This window comes from Chelon labrosus (assembly GCF_963514085.1).
Source record: "Chelon labrosus genome assembly, chromosome: 3".
Classification (NCBI taxonomy): Eukaryota; Metazoa; Chordata; class Actinopteri; order Mugiliformes; family Mugilidae; genus Chelon; species Chelon labrosus.
Window position 1 is genome coordinate 28,807,701 of NC_140339.1, and position 17,929 is coordinate 28,825,629.

Genomic DNA, 17,929 nt, shown 5'->3' on the forward strand with positions numbered 1-17,929 from the left:
AAATTATTGAGTGCTTATGAGCTTAGGACAATTAATACATGGTGAAACGTCTTCAAGAAAGGACAAACAGGTCCAGTTGGCTTTGTTTTGGCTTTGTTTTAGACATTCATTAATACACAGGATTAGATGTAACAATCCCTTGTGCCAAAATCCCAGGCAAAACACATTTAGAGGCCCTGTCCAGCTGAGAAATCCTAACAAACCTACAGTCATATAATATGACGCTTAACCTACAATCTAAATAAACTAAGTAAATGCTGCTGGCTTGTATGGCCCGCTCAGCAGCTGACGCTAACTCAAACCTTGTGAAATATAAGCTAACCAAATGCTACTGGCTAGCTTAACCTAAAATCTAAATAAACTAAGTAAATGCTGCTGGCTTGTAGGCCCACAGAGCAGCAGAGGATAATTCAAACATTATGAAACATAAGCTAACCTAACGCTGCTGGCTTGTATGGCCCGCTCAGCAGCTAACCATAGCTACCAAACAATGTGAAGACATCAGATACCTGGCCTAAACAATAGTAGTATGCAGCATGTCATTGGGGTTTTCAAGTGGGCACCTCCCTTCACCGATGTTTCGTTAAGTTAGGCCCACGACACCTCAAGAAGGCTTAACAGTGAATTCCAGCGTCCTGGAGTCACCCCCCTCCACACTGCCACTGCAAAACCTGTTTTTCTCACCATTAATAGTAGACAACAACTAATATTTCAATAATTAGCCTAGTCTTTTATGAATCACGAAACAAACAAAACAACCATGGTTCGCCCCGTTGATGAGGACTGAACCACGAACCAAACAAACAAATCTACCGTGAATCGCCCCATATACCATGAACTGGACGGAGGAGGATCTTTACAGATGTGTCAGAACTTTCCTTTACCAACCCATCTCACAATAATAATAATGATGCCATACATAATAATATATCAATTAGAGGCCACACCAGTACTTTTACTTGAATACTTTAATTACATTTTGCTGCTAACAGTTCTGGACTTCTGTAGGGTTTTTCATGCAGGATGTTTTATTATTATTATTATTATTATTGTTATCATTACAGTATTGTTTCTATTGCTGTATTGTTGGGATACTTTTAATTAAAGAAAGGATCTGAGTAGTTATAGAATAGAATAGAATAGAATAGAATAGAATAGAATGTCCTTATTGTCATTGTACAGGTACAACGAAATTAGGTCTTACACTTCTGACCAAGTGTAAAGGTGAAGTGAAGCTATTGAAGACTCTTGTGTGGCTAAAGTAGTCACCAGATTTATTTTGAAAACGTTGTCCGGTTTTCATTGAAAAGATTGAAATGGCATTATTTTGAAAAGCGCCCCCGGAAGTGCCTTTGCTGTCTATCTAGCTTTGATTTGACAAGCGCGCCTCCGGTTTGGAAAGTTTGCATCGTGGAATCAGGAAGTCCAGTAAAAGGCTCATGTTAAACAGTAATCTGTACCTGACACTGCCAAGGACAGTGAAGCCGTGAAACCCTGTCGTGATGCTCACTGGACGCCTGAGCCATGCGGTGAGTTGCGTTAGAATAAATGTTGTGGGATTATGGATGGACTGTTTGGTGTTTTACATGCAAACATGAGCGCAACAAGTGCTCCATAGTTTCCTTTCCCGGAGGAGTAAGCGACGCCGTCATTGAAGATAAAGAAACCCACCTCTGTTTTCCTTGTTTATTAGTAACTTGCACTTCTTATTTGGTCGTTATTATAATTAGTAAAGAGGCTTCGAGTTTAAAAACATCTGACGCATGTCTGCGGCAGCCCACCCACTCACCGCTAAGTTAAATCAAATCTGGATTCATAAGAAAAATGAATTTTAGAAATCTGATGATTTTCTGCTATAGCAATATTGTCCTGATCCAAGCCTATATATGCATGTATGCAGGCAGGGCCGATCTGAGTGTCTGTGGCAACATTTACAAAACGGTTCCACCCCCACCACAATGTCATGCCATGATGTTGGCACAGTGGACTGAAAGTATTAAATGTACATGGTCAAATGCATGCAGCGACACGCCATCCTTTATTAAGGGGGATTTAAAGAGGTGTGTGCTTACTTAACGTAAAGTCTGTGACTAAAGAAACCATTTCAGGCTTTAACCTTTACCTAATGATAATATTCACCATAAAAGTTCAGGTTTATTCAGTGTAGACCTGGTTAGGAAAGATGTTCTTTATTTTATTTTGCCATTAATTACTGTAAATAGTGTTGAGTGTGATTTAACTTAAGTGGCATGTGTTAGATCGTAATTGCACAGTGTTTACCTGCAAAAGGTTGCTTGCACCTCACTTGAAGCGTAAAGCTGAATATGCAATATTTTTTTAAAAATACATGATTTAGTTCTATAGGTCTATGTACACATAAATGACCAGCTTACAGTACAACCTCTAAATGCACTGAAAGCAGCATTGTTACCATGAGCATGTGCTTTTGTGAGTCTTCAGTTCGTGGTGAAACCCAACAGCAAAACAAATACAAGATATTTGTGCCGGATAGCTCCAGGATGTTTCCACTAGATACGCTTTTCCGGAGTCATTGCCTGTCTGGCTGTCCCATTTTCATTTCTGACAATGCATCCATTTTAATAGATCTGTCTTCCAAATGTTGTGTACTGAAGCGTTTTTGGATAGCTCTGCTATTTTCTTTTCTCTGACATGTATGTATATGTATATATATATATATATATATATATATATGACATGCTCTTGCTATTTTTTTATTCTGCATCTTTCTGTAAGCTGTTGTGAACTGCAGTTTCCCCATTGCGGGACTAATAAAGGTTTTTCTTATTCTTATTTTCTTATATTTCATTGCTGTCCGATATATTTTGACGCAAACAGCACTCTTATAAGAATACTTACTAGAAGTACTGTGGCTGCACTCTCTCTTCTGCTTTAGTTGCTCATCCGCCCCAAGTTTCTACGTTTAGTGTAATGTGATATCCTTTTATGCTAATCGCAGTTGTAAAGAGCAATCGTTGTACAGTTATACTTGCGTAGCATTTATGTCAGCCTGAACCAGTGCGGCTGTCCTCTTCTGACCTTACCTCAATGACAAGACACTTCACTGGATGTTGTTTGTTTACTCCGTTCTAAATAAGCTCAATGAACTGTACAGTGTGATAATCCCAGGAGGTTATTAGTTTCAGAAATACTCAATGATGCCACTAAGGTCACATTTCCATCTCCCCTATGATGTTTTATGTAAATACAAACTGAAGTTACTGACTTTTATTTGCATGATTGTGAGTGTTATACAACCGCCACAATGACACGTGTACACATACAGTTTGTATTTATTCTTTGTCACAGCTTCTTTCTCTTTTTGCAGAGTGACTAAATCCAGGCCTCCTCTCTGTGGAGGAACGGTGCTCTGATAGTGGGTAACCTAACCGCTGATTCCAGTAGGAATGTCTTACTGGTCTGTTGGCCTTCCCCAGGACTCTGGAGACACTCCTGGCAACATGGAGCCAAAAAGCAGTAAGTAATCTCCCAGCATGCCATCCATGTCTCTCTAAATTCTGTCATAGACACAGCTTTGTTCTCTCGAAAATGTATCTTTGTACTGTATGTGTGGAGTGACTGCCACACTTCTTAAATTTAGCAAAACAGGAACTGAAACTGTGAAGGTTTCAAATGCGTTATTTGTTGCTGTGTGAACTAGAGTGTACTTTTTGTCGCACACACAAACCTTTTCTTATCCGTGGTTTACTGTTCTCTACAGTTTAACTATATGGTAAATCACAACAGAATCAACAATAGATTATGGAGTAACACTAAGAGCAGAGTGTAGTGTAGTATTGTAAACTGGAGTACAGTAAGTTGACTATCAATAAGTAGCAAGGAACTTGATGTGATCTACTAATTTATGGGAGCTAATGGAAAAGCTATTCTGACTGACTAACAGCAACAGTCTGTTGTCATCTAAAATGATTGAAAAGAGACAATATTTGTACAACATATTCTGAAAAGAAAATATCTGCTAAGCATGCCTGTGTGGCAGGATGGCATACACCGATCAGGCATAACATTAAAACCACTGACAGGAGAAATAAATAACATTGACCATCTCGTGACTATTCAGTGTTCTGCTGGGAAACTTTTGGACCTGGCATTCATGTGGATGTTACTTAGACATGTAGCACCCGCCTTGACCAGACCAGACACCCCCACCCCATAGCAATGACACTCCTTGATGGCAGCAGCCATCCCCAGCAGGATGCAGCCTGACACAGACACACACACAAAAACGCTTTAGGTACAACTAAAAAAAACATGAAAAAAAGCACAAGGTGTTGACCTGGCCTCCAAATTCACTAGATTCCAAACTGATCAAGTATCTGTGGGATGATCCACAGAGACCCCTCCCCTCAAAGGCCCCCCACTAACAACATTTTGTTGCCAAACAACACAGGACACCCTCAGAAGGCCCATGTCCATTCTTTGATGAGTCACAACTGTTTTGGACCCCTACACAATATTAGAAAGGTGGTCATAATATTATGCCTGATCGGTGTATTTTTCCCTTTGTAATGGACCTGCTGCTCAGTTGCAAACCAGTGGCTCTCATGCATTGTAGTGGGTCAAACACATGGCAGCCCGTGTTACCTGGAATGATGGCTCAGCATATTGCCGGTGTTTCCAACCTCATTTTACAGTCATTCCAACAAGCACTGTTTTCATCTTTCACTGCGAAATGAAGCCAAGCTTTTGACTGTGCTTTCCATCCGCTATGAGTCCTTGTTGCAAGTTTCCTGGAGCGTAGATGCAAGAGTTTGACATCATTGTTTTGCAATGCGTTACTGTCAGAAACACAGCCCGGCATCAATAAGAGGAATTGACAAGCTCAGAATGTATCAGAATATCTCTCTTTGAGTGTAGATCGTGAAGTAGTGCCAATTTAATCCATTTGAAATGAAATCTGCAACACAGTAAAGGGTACAAAAGGGGAAAGGGTGTAAATACTTTATGAAGTGAAATGATACAGTTACCATGGTTACAAGTACCCTGTGGTTAGCCTTGTCTAAGGTGAAGTGAGTGGAAAGGCCCTTTTCACTGTTATATTTAATGTTGTTTGCATCATTGTCATACAAAGCTTTGGGCTATATTGCCTTAGCTTTGATTTTGATTTTGATTTTGATTGTTTAATTCTCATGAATTTCAAGCATTGTTTGGATAACATTCACTGTAACAAATGCACTTAAAAAACAAGATCATTTACTTTAGGGAGTAAGCCACTTATTCAGCTGTAAATAATGTCAGGTTCCATACAGCCCCTTGACAAAACACACCAGTGGACCATTGTAGCTTAAACTGCTGCTAAAAACAGCCCCCAAAGAATACAAATACATCATTTGCCTAAATTTGAGTAAATATTTGCTGAAAGGAAAAGAAAAGGAAAAAGAATGCTCTCTATTTGGATCCTGTGGACTTGCTGGCCACAGTCAGGGTTGTGAAGTCAGTACTGAGAGACAGGCTAACCCAATATTGGTTCACATTTATGAGATTACTTCACAGAAGAATAACTGTAGACTTACTTTGATTTAATGATGCTGACGTTTAAATGACTATAGAACAAGTTGTGAATATAAACCTATCAAAGCAATTAGTTTGTGTTTGCTTTAATGAAAAAAGAAAAAAAGAAGAATTGAAATTAAAAAGTAAAACCGATTGCACAGACGCTACCACAGTTAGTGCAGTTTTAAGACAATGAAAGAAAAATCAATGTTTCTTCAAATTTAACAAATTGGTGGCTGTTTGTGTTTCTCTTAGTCACAGATTTTGGTTATAGGTTTTGGTGCAGCATGCAGCTCATTTCATTTGCCCTAACCATAGCCATTTAAGCACTGCTACAATAGACTTAGACTTACACCTAGGCTTTTTTGACCCACTGGGGAAATCGCTTGGTCACAGTAGCTCAGTTGCACATAAAAAAACACTCTTTAAAAAAAAAACACTCTTTAAAAAAAAAAACACTCTTTAAAAAAAAAACACTAGTAAAAAGAAAAATGGGTGTAAGATAGTCAAAGAAATAAATAAAATACAATAGTATAAGCAAAAATATACAAGATTTGCATATGTACAACTCTACAAGAAATAGAAGTAAATGTACATAGGAACGATAAACGATAAGGTGCGAAAATGGATGTACTGTGGCTGTTGCAAATTTTTGTTTATAATGTTATTGAATCTCTTTCACAATGAGTTCTGTGTATATATCCAGATGTGAGGTGCTGAGATAACTTTGGTTTCAAATCCTCTGACACAATTTTAGATATTCCTTTCTGTATTACTGGTGCAAGCTGCATCGGAGGCCCTACGTAGCTTTAACCAAAAAGTGTCAAACTAGTTTTGGCGGGGTGTGTTCACCCCTTTGGCCTCGGACCGTTGATGGTTCGGTGTCAACTAGGAGAAAAGCTGTGGATGAGTGGTGGGGTCTCACAGAAATGTGTCAGGCAATACAGTTAGAGTGAAAGATGGTGATGTTTTTCCATTTGATGTTGCTAAAGGTTTCTCTTTGTACTATTCTTTGAGCTATGCTACTTTGAACAGGGCCTGAACCTCTGTCTCCACTGGGCATAATAAAGATAAAGATAAAGGCTGACAATTACCTCTCTTATACAGTACACTTAAAACCTCTCCACAGCAGCTCTAAGAAGTGGAGGTACTGGTCCTTTTTAACTCATAGATTGGTGAAGTAATACTCTTCCTGTTTGCTTAACTTGTGATTAAACAACAGCATGCTTATAACTGTCTTGTTGCAGCCTCTTCATTCATCTTGTCTTGTTATGATTTTATTTTCTTTCTATATTGTCTTGGTAAATACTGTTTGTCAAAACAAGATATACGATAAGGCAAACTTGTGCTGGACTTGTGATGGGATTATTTTTCCTATAAAGGTTCCACTGTGAAACTCAGAGTAGATCATAGTGCAGAAAGTGAAAATCAGGAAAGACTGGAAGCTCAGAAGCTGGCGGGGCTCTTTAACAAAGGAGCATCATCCCCATCCCTCTCCTTGCGTCCCCCTCCCCCTTCCTCTTCCACTACCTCTCTCGCCCAGCGTCTCCCATCCCGCTAGTCTCCTCAGTCTGTAACTGATCATCTAAGGAGCGCAGCCAGGATGATTGAGGACGCTGGGTAGAAACCACGCCAACAAACTAAAGCGATGCCGTGAAAGGAAAGTGATCAGGTCTAGATGTAATGGAGGCAGGGCGAAGAGAAGGATTTGCTTCTTCGCTATGAGCAGGTTAGTAGGCGAAAGGAGGAGAGGGGCAGAGCTAAATGCTGACTGCAGCGTTGTTTATATGCTGCACATGTAGGACTGGCTGAGCCTTAAAGATGTTCTGCACTGAGCTTTGATTCTTGTTGCAGTTAATCGACACAGATCTGGATCAGCCAGTGTGGTCTGTAGATCCATGTGGTGAATTACATTTAGAAGACAAATGACAGAAGGATTTGGACCATGGCCTCCCAAGCTTGCTTTGAAGCAGTACATTTAAAGTGTCTTGAAATGAAATTTCAAAGCACAATATTGCGAGCTAATCACAAATATAAATACAATAAATAGCTATTGCTGAAATTTTGCCAGATCAAAAAGAGACATTGAAGACAGACTTAGAGAAGAAGACTTAGAGACATTTGGAGGATTATAACTTTTTAAAGCATTTTTAGGGGTGCAATTTATGTTGGTTGATGTTTTAAGTCTGTGGTGTGACTGTCTGTGGGCCTTTAAGATCAATGTTCCAGCAGGTACATCATGTATACTGTTTTTTTTTTTTTATAAATATGTATATCTTACAAATGTGTGAGTTATGCCACTCTTGATTCCATTGCACGTTCAGGGACCATCGAGCACTTAGTGTTAATAATCTATAATAGAATCTCCTGACAGTCAGACTAGTGTTAATGCAGTTATTGTCTTTTGGTTGTGTATGTGATGATTAATTTGCAGTAGTTTGCCCTGTTAGTGATGTGTCAGCCTGTGTGTTTGCCATTAGGATTAAATGGTCTCTACAGTGGGTGTGTATTGCAACTGTCTCTTTATCGTGTCCCAGCACTGGCAGAGTGAAAGTGAAACACTAAATGAATGCTTTGTGTTGAGAGGATTAAGGTGGAAATTCCCTTGGCATGACGAGATGAGACAAAGATGTAGGAGAAATTTAAACTGACATAGTTGCCAAAGAGAATGCACTGTAGTTTACATCAAAGAAATTAATTTCCAATTATAGAATTTATAGAATTATAGGAACAGTTTCTGAGAGAGGAGTGTGAAGAGCTACAGGGATACGCTGGAAACACTAAATTGAATTCTATGAGCTTCTTAAGCGCTTTAAGTCTCTATAATCCTTGAAGTGTTCATTGCTGCTTTGACAGCTTCTTTGGTTACATTCAAAGGAAGACCGTAGGGATGAACAGAAAGCATTAGGTAAGAACGAGGGTGAACTACATTCAGCAAACGTCCCTAGTCATAATCTAAGCAGTGAAGCTGTTAAGTACGTGCCTTACATTACACTTGATAAGGTACTCCAAAGCTGTTTCTCTGAACAGAATCCTGAATGTACTGGGTATGTTTTTGAATACTACTACCATCAACTGAGAATTTTACCTCATCTCCATTCAATACCAAGTGGTGGTCTAATTTCTACCGATTGGTCATAACATTATGACCACCTTCCTAATATTGTGTAGGTCTCCCTTGTGCCTCCAAAACAGTTGTGACTCATCAGAATGGACATAGGCCTTCTGAGGGTGTCCCATGGTGTCTGGCAACAGAATGTCGTTAGCAGGGTTTCCCAGTAGAACACTGTATTGTCACAAGGTGGTCAATGTTATTTACTTGTGGCTGATCGATGTATGTCTGGATATGTTATTTGGATAATGACCTCTGGTCCAGTACCTCCAGACAACATTCAGATAGAAGTGTGTTATGCTACATAGAGCTCAAACAATTAGTTGGTTAATCCGTTTTATGTATGCATTGACAACAACTAATCATAACCAAGTCATTGTTTAATTAATAATACAAGCAAAAAATACAAAATTGGTTTTAACCGATGGTCACCTTGGCCAGTGGGACACTGTGAAATGCCACAACCCATTGTTTTCACTATTTATACACCAGTAATGATGTTACTGATTAAAGGTTAATGATTAATCAAGAGAATAATTAGTCATTTGATATTAAAAATAAAACTGATGTAATCTGTCAAGTCGGTATCAGTATCAGGTATCAGTCAGTGTCTGCCACTGACCTCATTAAGCAGATTAGGTATTGGCCGTGACTTGATCAATCCACCTTAAACAGTTTCTTTTTTTAGTGTTATGCTGAATTTGTTTCTGCATTGTGTCATTAAGATCCTTTGGCTCAAAGCCAGCTGCTTACACAGTATTTAGTGCCAAGAAATCTCCACCCTCACATGATGATTCTGGTAGGTTTCATGCAGTGTTGTGTACAAATCTTACATTTGGGAAAAAGAGACCAGAGACAGCATAGTGTTGCTTTATAACAGCAAGACTGAATTGAGAATTGTAACAGGACACATAAAGTAGATAAAAATGTAGGTCTTACTTTTCTGTAACAGGTTCTTGTGTCTCATTTCTACCCTCCTCTCTGATCACATCTATTACTAATCACAGTGATCTTTAGTGACTACTGTTCGTAAACCTTATTTGATAATAGCTGATGACTGGCTGGAGGGTGTTCATTCATCTGTATACATACCTGTACATTTGTTCATCCCATTGTTATGAATGTGATATGATGGGAATGCCTTGACTGAATTTCTTCGAATTTGGCACGGACTTTCACTTTGGACCCATTCAGACCTTGCATTAAGATCTGGACAATCTGATCACGTAAAAGACAGGCGTGAACACCTCCAGAACGCATTGAGATCGCATTTGAGAGATGTGATCTCTGACCACATTTGGAGGTGGTCAGTGTTACATGGGTCCGCATGTGTCTGCATGTTACAATCACCTACCCCCCTCAGATGATGCTGGGGTTATCTGCATACAGAGCACGAAACTGAGATTGGATCTGGCGATGCATGTTAGTGCCAGCTCTGAACACATGTACCTAAAGCTGGTCTCTTGCAATCGGATAGCCCAGATCAGATCATTATGCATGGTCTGAAGAGGCCGTTAGACTCAGTGTTGCCAAATTGGCCGTCTTCACTTCTAATTTCTAGATTTCTAAAGAATAAATAAGCTCAGTGGACTACATGATCTCATCAAATGGCTTTGTAGTAGCCAGGTATGAGCAGTTGTGGTGGTTTGTTGTGAGAAGATTTCTATGCTTTGACTCCATTGTTTTTATGATAACACAAGAAATCTGTGTGGTTAAGGTACTAAACAAAATATCAATCCAGTGTTTTGATTGGTTTTGTTGCGTTTTTGAACAGCTTTTATTTTATATCAAAAAACTTTAAAGGTCGTCTTCACTGTGGTGTTCTGCAAAAACACTAATAAATAAATAAATAAATTCTTTCGAAGTTTTCACTGCATATTCACTGTCCTTTACACTAGGTTGGACAGACACGGAAGTAATACCACTTTGGGGTGGTAATTCCGGTTTATTCATGTTATTCAGAAGTAATGGACCAATGGACAAGGGAAAAGGGAAGTTTAATAATGGGGTGATGTTGGCCACCTCATCATTCTCAAGGTCTTCTTCCAGCTTTCCCATGCTATTTCTGTAAGGCTGTGATAGGGGAGCATTGATGGTGGATGAGAGGTCTGTGAGTCTAATGTGGGTCTAATGGTTTCACTCCCTCAGGCTTTCTCAAATAGCCTAAGCATCAAGTCTTTTTTAATTATTTATTTAAAGAACCACTGGGCTGCATAAAGTAGACACATGCAGCTCAGACACAGCTGAAAGAGGAAATGAATAACGGAGGAAAAGCGAAGTGAATAACCACACAAACAGACTTGAAAATGAATAACCGGTTTGAGTGAGCTGTGAGTTTCAGCTTCACCAGCATGATGAGGGCAATATTTGTCAGTTTGTGCTTCAGCTACTTGAATTACAAGCAGATGGTTAACCATATTGATCCAGACATTACAGCGCAGTATGCATAGTGCTTTATGCCAAATCAGTTCCAAAAATAAACATGGTAAACCTGTTAACTTGCCATTCCCAACTGTCAGCATAGACGTACAGTATATGTATATTCCTCTTTGCATACAACATGCGGAAGTTCACTGATGCCTAATTTTTTCACAGCTGAGAGGAAATCCTCTAGCCTCATTTGGATGCCTCAGCTGTAACATAACTGTCATTGTGCATTTTAGTATGCATGTTTGTGGTTTTTTAAGAAATCTTCGTGTTATTTTTTATAATTTAGTCAGAGTTGTCAGAAACCAGTACATGCTTAGTTGTATTCTGCGCACTCAGAATTAGAACTTTAATGCCCAAGAATTCTTAGCACCAGTATACGAAAAGGCAAACAGTCTTAAACACACCTTGATTTGGACAGTTTATACCATTCTTCCTGGAAGATTCTCTCAAATGTCTTCAGATTGTAAGGTACTTGAATGAAGTGGTGGGGTTAAATTGGCTGGGTTGTCCAGAGTCAGATGACCGACAGACACTTGGCCGGAGACCACTCTAATGTTGACTTGGCTGTATGCGTCAGGTCACTCACACTGTATGGTGAACTATTGCCTCTATCCTATATCGTTTGAACTTTTTTTTAAATTTATTTCATGACCTCTCTTTATTTGTCTGAATTCATCCCTCCTCCCTCAGCCACAATGCTGAGAAACACTCACACAACATGATGCTGCCACTACCTTGCTTCCACAAAGTCCGTAAGTAGTTAAGTGATGCCTGCTCAAGACATAGTGCTTGGAGTTTTGCCCAGTGTTGAATTCTTGTCTCGTCAGACCAGATAATCATTTTCCTCAAGGTCTTGTTGTCTGTGGATATGGCATTAGGGCCATGAAAGATTGGACTGAGAGAAGCTTACCCATCAAAAGAACCACTGAGAAGCTGAGCTAATGCTAGCTGCAGTTTCCTGTAACTTCGCTTACTTAGATTTCATTGCTTACAAAAACACTACATCAGTCACAACAATACATTGCATACACAGATCAGCCGCAACATTAAAACCACTGACAGGGGAAGTGAATAACATTCACCATCTTGTGACAATTCAATTTTCCGCTGGGCAACTTTTGGACCTGGCATTCATGTGGATGTTACTTAGACATGTACCGCCCGCCTAGACCAGACCAGACCAGACACCCCCATCCCATAGCAATGACACTCCTTGATGGCAGCAGCCATCCCCAGCAGGATGCAGCCTGACACAGACACACACACAAAAACAGTTTAGGAACAACTCAAAAAACATGAAGAACAGAACAAGGTGTTGACCTGGCCTCCAAATTCACTAGATCCCAAACTGATCAAGTATCTGTGGGATGCACTGGAACAAACCTGATCCACAGAGGGTCTTGATTACAGCACTTACTGCAGGAAGAGTCACTCTGGCTTCGTAAATCTGCATCAGACTCATTCAAAAGACACCTTACAGTGTGATAAGTCAATAACACAATGAACACACCAGCAATTACGCTGTGTGTTGATCAAAGAGCATTGTTTTGTATTTTTGTTGTTATGTGGTGTTAAAGACAATGATGTTTTTAGTCCAATGTTATTGTCTTGTCTTTTATAAAATCATAAAAATGAGTTGGTTATATTTTATTTTCATATGTTACTTCGGCTTTTAGGTAAATTGTATGTTTATATTAGCAGAACACCTCAGAGTATGTACTGTATTTCTTACTGCATTCGCTTAATTTACACTTGGCTATCTGCTGCACAAATGTCAGCTTGTTGTTCTTGTGTACTGATTCAGTTTTACACATGAATCCTGAAAAAAGAAAAGAAAAAGGAATATAGACAATGGGGACCATATACTCAGTATTGGCCTTTGGAGTCCAAGAGTATTACTGTTTTTGCATTTAAATGCAAATATCTCTGACTGATGCAAGTTGAGTATTAAGTGCTTGTTACACCTGCCACCAGAAGCTATTACTGTTTCACAGTGTGCACTAATCCAGTCAGCTGCACTGTAGTTCCAGCCATGAGAGCATTCTTTAATAAGATGACCTAGTTCCGACTGCATGCTGCTAACAGGACTACAGTAATACAATGTGTTCAACCTGCAACATGCTGCCATGAGCCTCTGTATGATCCCATTCCTCCTCACAAGTAGTATTTTTTAATTTTGTGTTGTCAGGCCCTGGGGAGGAAATGGGAGCCAAAGCATCGTTGGTGGAGGGTACCGGGACCAACTCTGCACTGGTTCCTTCCCCCACTCTGGAGAACATCCAGGCAGCTTATGAAGATGGAGAAGAAGAGGTTGCCAGGGAGCTGATTCAGCAAGCTTGTTGTAGGGAATGCAGCGTAGGGATGCCCCACATTGACAGGGTGAGTAACAACTGCACTAGTGGTCTGGCTATAGTTGATACCATTATATGTTTAATACAACATTAGTCCGTTAAGCTTGTCATACATTTTAATGAAAAATGGTTTTAATTGGACTATATTCTATACGTGCAACAGAGCTCTAATACAGTTGGGTGAGATATGAGTAATCTCTTGTGAATTTCTGGCAAGACTTCACCTGCTACCAAGGTGCATGGAGGAGGAAACAGTCTTATAGAAAGGTCCAGAATGCAGTAGCCCTTATAGTAAATTGAACAGCTTTATTAGACCAACATGCTTCGGTTTGTGGCCTTCATCAGGATCATCGAGAAACACACACTGTCGATGGTTGCACTGTGTTTCTTGATGACCCTGATGGTGACCCTCTACATTTTTTACAATTGCACTTCATAAACCCTTGTCTTTGATCAGGTTAATAAACTACTACAAGCCAGGCCACTGCAAGCCAGGCAATTGACAATAGGAGCCTGGTACTCAGAAAGACGCCCTGAAGTGCCCTTGATTAACTACCAACAGCTCCTGTGGATCTGCTCAGTGATCAGCAGATCAGAATGTGGTTGTACTGGCCAGCTCTCTGGTATTCATTTATTGAGTCTGAAGGAGAGACCATAAGATCATTGCTGAAGAAGAGCTCATTGCTCTCAATAAATCTTCTCTGGATAACCTTGCTTCAAATTATTTTTTTTGTTTTTGCAATCTGAGAAACAAATTTCCCACAAAACAAAAACATTGATAAATATATCAGAACCAAAGCCACTGAAAGGCAAAGTGACATTTTAGATAAAATAAAATAAACTGTAAAATAAAGTGTCCACACTGATCAGGTAGCTGTGTTCAGAATCAACATTACACCAAGCTCATGTGAAATAGCACACACACCTGTCTTCACCTGAAAGGACTCTGGTTAGCTTAATACATCCCAGCTGCTCTGGCAGGATTTAGGATTTCATGGTTGCATGCTACTACCAAGAGCTAGCAAGGCATAGACAGGATCTTATCTGGGCCGTGTGGAAAAAATATGATATGGTCTGATGAGACCAACATTTAACATTTTGCATGAAAGCATGCCTGGCACCAAAACAGCATGGCACATCACAAAAAAAAAAAACACCACGAGTATGGTGAAGCACGGTGGTCACGGTGGAGTGAGTCATGAATAGCTCAAAGTACCAAGCCAAGTCAACAAAACAATGGCTTTAGCTTAATGTTTTGGAATTACCCAAAGTCCAGAATTAGTATTAGCACAATAGAAAATCTCTGCGGGGACCTGATGAGGTCATGCGCACTCTAACAATTTGGTTGAACTTGATTTTCTCTGAAGTATCACTTTGCTTTTGCATGGTATAACATAGATTACATACTCTTGTACGGCATTACTGTGGATGCAGAATCCCATATTTTGAGTATTGTATTGTGTGCCACTTTAACCCCTGCTGGCTTTGTGCTAAATCAAAACAGAACCCATAAATACCCCTGAAATAAATCAGTTAGGATACACACAATATAAAATTTATCACAAATGAATCATAAAATGCACGTTTTCTTGAAACTGTGTGAAGAGACTGTATTTATGTAAGCAAACTGCCTCACATTTAATAAGCAAGTCATCCAAATTGTTCTGTCATTTACATGCAATTAACATTTTCTGATGGAAACAATGAGGTTATGGTATGGAGAAGGCTATTTGTTTTCTGAAATCCACATTTTTCAGTTTTCGACTTTCCAGACTTTTTCTCTGCATACAGTCACTTCAAATGTATCCATACTTTTACACCCCGTTACATAGTTTATTTTGCTGTAGAATTAACTTTAAATGGTTTAAAATTGTCATTGTTTTCTCACCCACAATGACAAAGTGAATTCAATTTTGCAAGAAACATGCAAGACTGGTTAGAGGGTCAGGGGAAATTTAAAAACTCAATACTGAAGTTTATATTACAACTAAATGTTGTTTTCAGATTATATTTAAATACATTTCACAGAGATGTCTGGGACAAAACTGTATTCTTAAACTGAATTAAATTTAAGTTTGCATGGAGAGTTCGTCTTTTTTCAGGAACTAAACATCTATTCCTACGTAGCAAAGAAATACTTTCTGTTTTTGTCATTCACCCAGGTATTTGCCAGTCTTTCATGTGTGCTTCTCCCTTCCTTTGTTCTTATTCCTGTGTCATCGTTGCGTTACTCCTTGCAGAGATAGAGAGTGTTTCTTGCAGTGGTGCAGTGCACTGTGTTTACTGACGTGTGACGAGGGGTGGGTGGGTGTACTGCTGTTATTTGGAAATGCATCCTTCTCAGGCGTCAGGAGAGACTCTGGCCTACTTTCTGTACCAGTGTAACAGATTGGTTTGTTATCAAGTTCCAGGAGATCCAAGGATGCCTCGTTGCATAAATACAGGAAGCATTAAAAATGTGACAGTCTACATTTCTAACTTGCATAAATGTCACAAAGTCAGTTTGACTGTTCAGTCTGTTAGACTAATAACTTCAAATATTTAGGTATTTATGGTTAAATTATCAAATCGAAATATGAAACATACAAGTCCTTCATTTTGTGTATTTGCTGGTTTAGCAATAGAATCTCTACATTGGATTGTTATGATAGGTCAAAGTTCTGATATGTCCAACTCTTAGATTAGCTAGATTAACTATTTAATGTATAACCAGATACTTGTAAAGCTACAGATCGAGTCTGCCCTAGCTGTGCTAGTTATCTGATATTAGCATGACAACATGGTGTTGATGGTTAACTCTGTCCTGCTAAACATGAATGTTGTGATTATATTAGCATGTGGATGTTAGATTTAAGCCCAAGTTGTGCGTGCTTGTGGTTCCTGCTTTTTCATCTTTCATCTTTTTACAGAGCCCCACGTCACCATCGTGGTTTTTCCTTTTAATACATTTCAGCTATATATATTCACAGCCTCTGCCCAGCTGCAGTACAGCCTGCAGAGCAGCCTACTCAGAGCAGCACAGCAGCCTACTCACAATAAATTCATTTAACAACCTATATTCCCAAAGGTCCAAAGGTACATTTAGCCGACTTCGATAATATTCAACATCAGGGCCATAAATTGCAGCAGATAACTTACTGGAGTACTGAATAGAAACAGTCACTCTGCCGTCCTGTTTTGACACTACCCATGTTCCATGTATCCCGTGTAGAGTGGCTGAGCTGGAAAACGTTCAGTAATTAGGTAGTTGAGATAGGATTAAATTTGGGGATTGATTATTTGAATTGTTTAGCAGAAAATAACACTATGAGAAACACATTTTTGTAGTTAATACGTTCAACATTTAGCGAAAGGAGTAAAAGACTGTGCTCTTCTGTATCTTGTTATATGTCTCACTGAGGTATTGAACTGCTTTATGTCTGATGTCTTAAGAATAACAATAACATGGGATTTCCCGGAGCAGGAACTAATGTCCAGGAGATAATGGTTTAAATGCAGTTAGTGCTATGTATTACTATTAGCATACAAGCCAAGGGTTCGTGTTTGAGAGTGGCAGTTGGCTATGCTCCACTAGTCAGTATGAGCCTTATTGAGGATGAAGATGAAGGTCGTCCAGTTTGAACAGAATGTTGAATTCAGCCCAGTTTGATGATATCATTGGTGGGGGGGCTTGAGCAAACATATGAATCATATATGAAAACTCAACTCTTTCCAATGAGTTTTGCATCCAGCTCAGATATCAGTCGACTGACTCTTCATCCCAGTCTGTGCCTGATGTATGCAATACCAAATATTGATACAAGATTCTACAAGATTGATAAATAAAAGCATTATTCTATCTTGTCTTATCTTTAACCAGGAACATTTGAAGACTGATTTATTAAATGTATTTTCCCCTTAATTACCCTCCTGATGTAACATTAACTTGGTTGGACTGTTCTGTATCTTGATGGGTTTACATGTAACAGAAAATGCAGCAGCTTATGGAAAAGACTGGTATCGTTAAAGTAAGGAGTGTGAAACGTTATCACCGTTAAACCTGAAAAACCGGTCTCACACACTTAATAGTGAACGAAACAAAAGGAAGCAGGAGAACATGTGACGTTTAAATACTTTGTTGTTGAGGTCTGGAGCTCTTGTTGCTGAGGCTCAACAGTATTTTTTTGTTTGTTTTTTTAACATGCTTGGACTTGTGTTCCTAAAAGCCTGAAACTGAGACTTGAACTTAAAAATTTAATAAGATGAAATGAGACCGCAAACTGACCTAACACTATAATTTCATCCATCATTGATTGGCAGCTCATAAAACACTGACCAATGTTTCCATTGGTGCACACACCAAATGGCCCACAAGGGGGAACACAACTTGGTCAAAGAGTTGAAAGCACAAACTAACTTAATTTTTTTCCTTTGCTGAGGAAGACTGTCAGATGCAGAAGAAAGTTATGGAATCTAGTCAGATAAGGATCATCACCAAGATTGATTTTGTCCAACTATGCTCATA

The 17,929-nt window shown here is 39.2% G+C and overlaps 1 protein-coding gene across 1 annotated transcript in view; it reads left to right on the forward strand.

The window, feature by feature from the left end:
* Positions 1-1,398: 1,398 nt before the first annotated feature.
* The window catches only part of lrrk1 (leucine-rich repeat kinase 1), a 57,745-nt gene continuing 41,214 nt past the window's right edge, over positions 1,399-17,929 (forward strand). Inside the window, exons 1-3 of the mRNA XM_084541017.1 lie at positions 1,399-1,529; positions 3,347-3,495; positions 13,263-13,453. Of these exons, the coding sequence (XP_084397143.1) occupies positions 3,426-3,495; positions 13,263-13,453 (261 nt within the window). The 5' untranslated portion in view covers positions 1,399-1,529; positions 3,347-3,425. The remainder of the gene's footprint in view (positions 1,530-3,346; positions 3,496-13,262; positions 13,454-17,929) is intronic.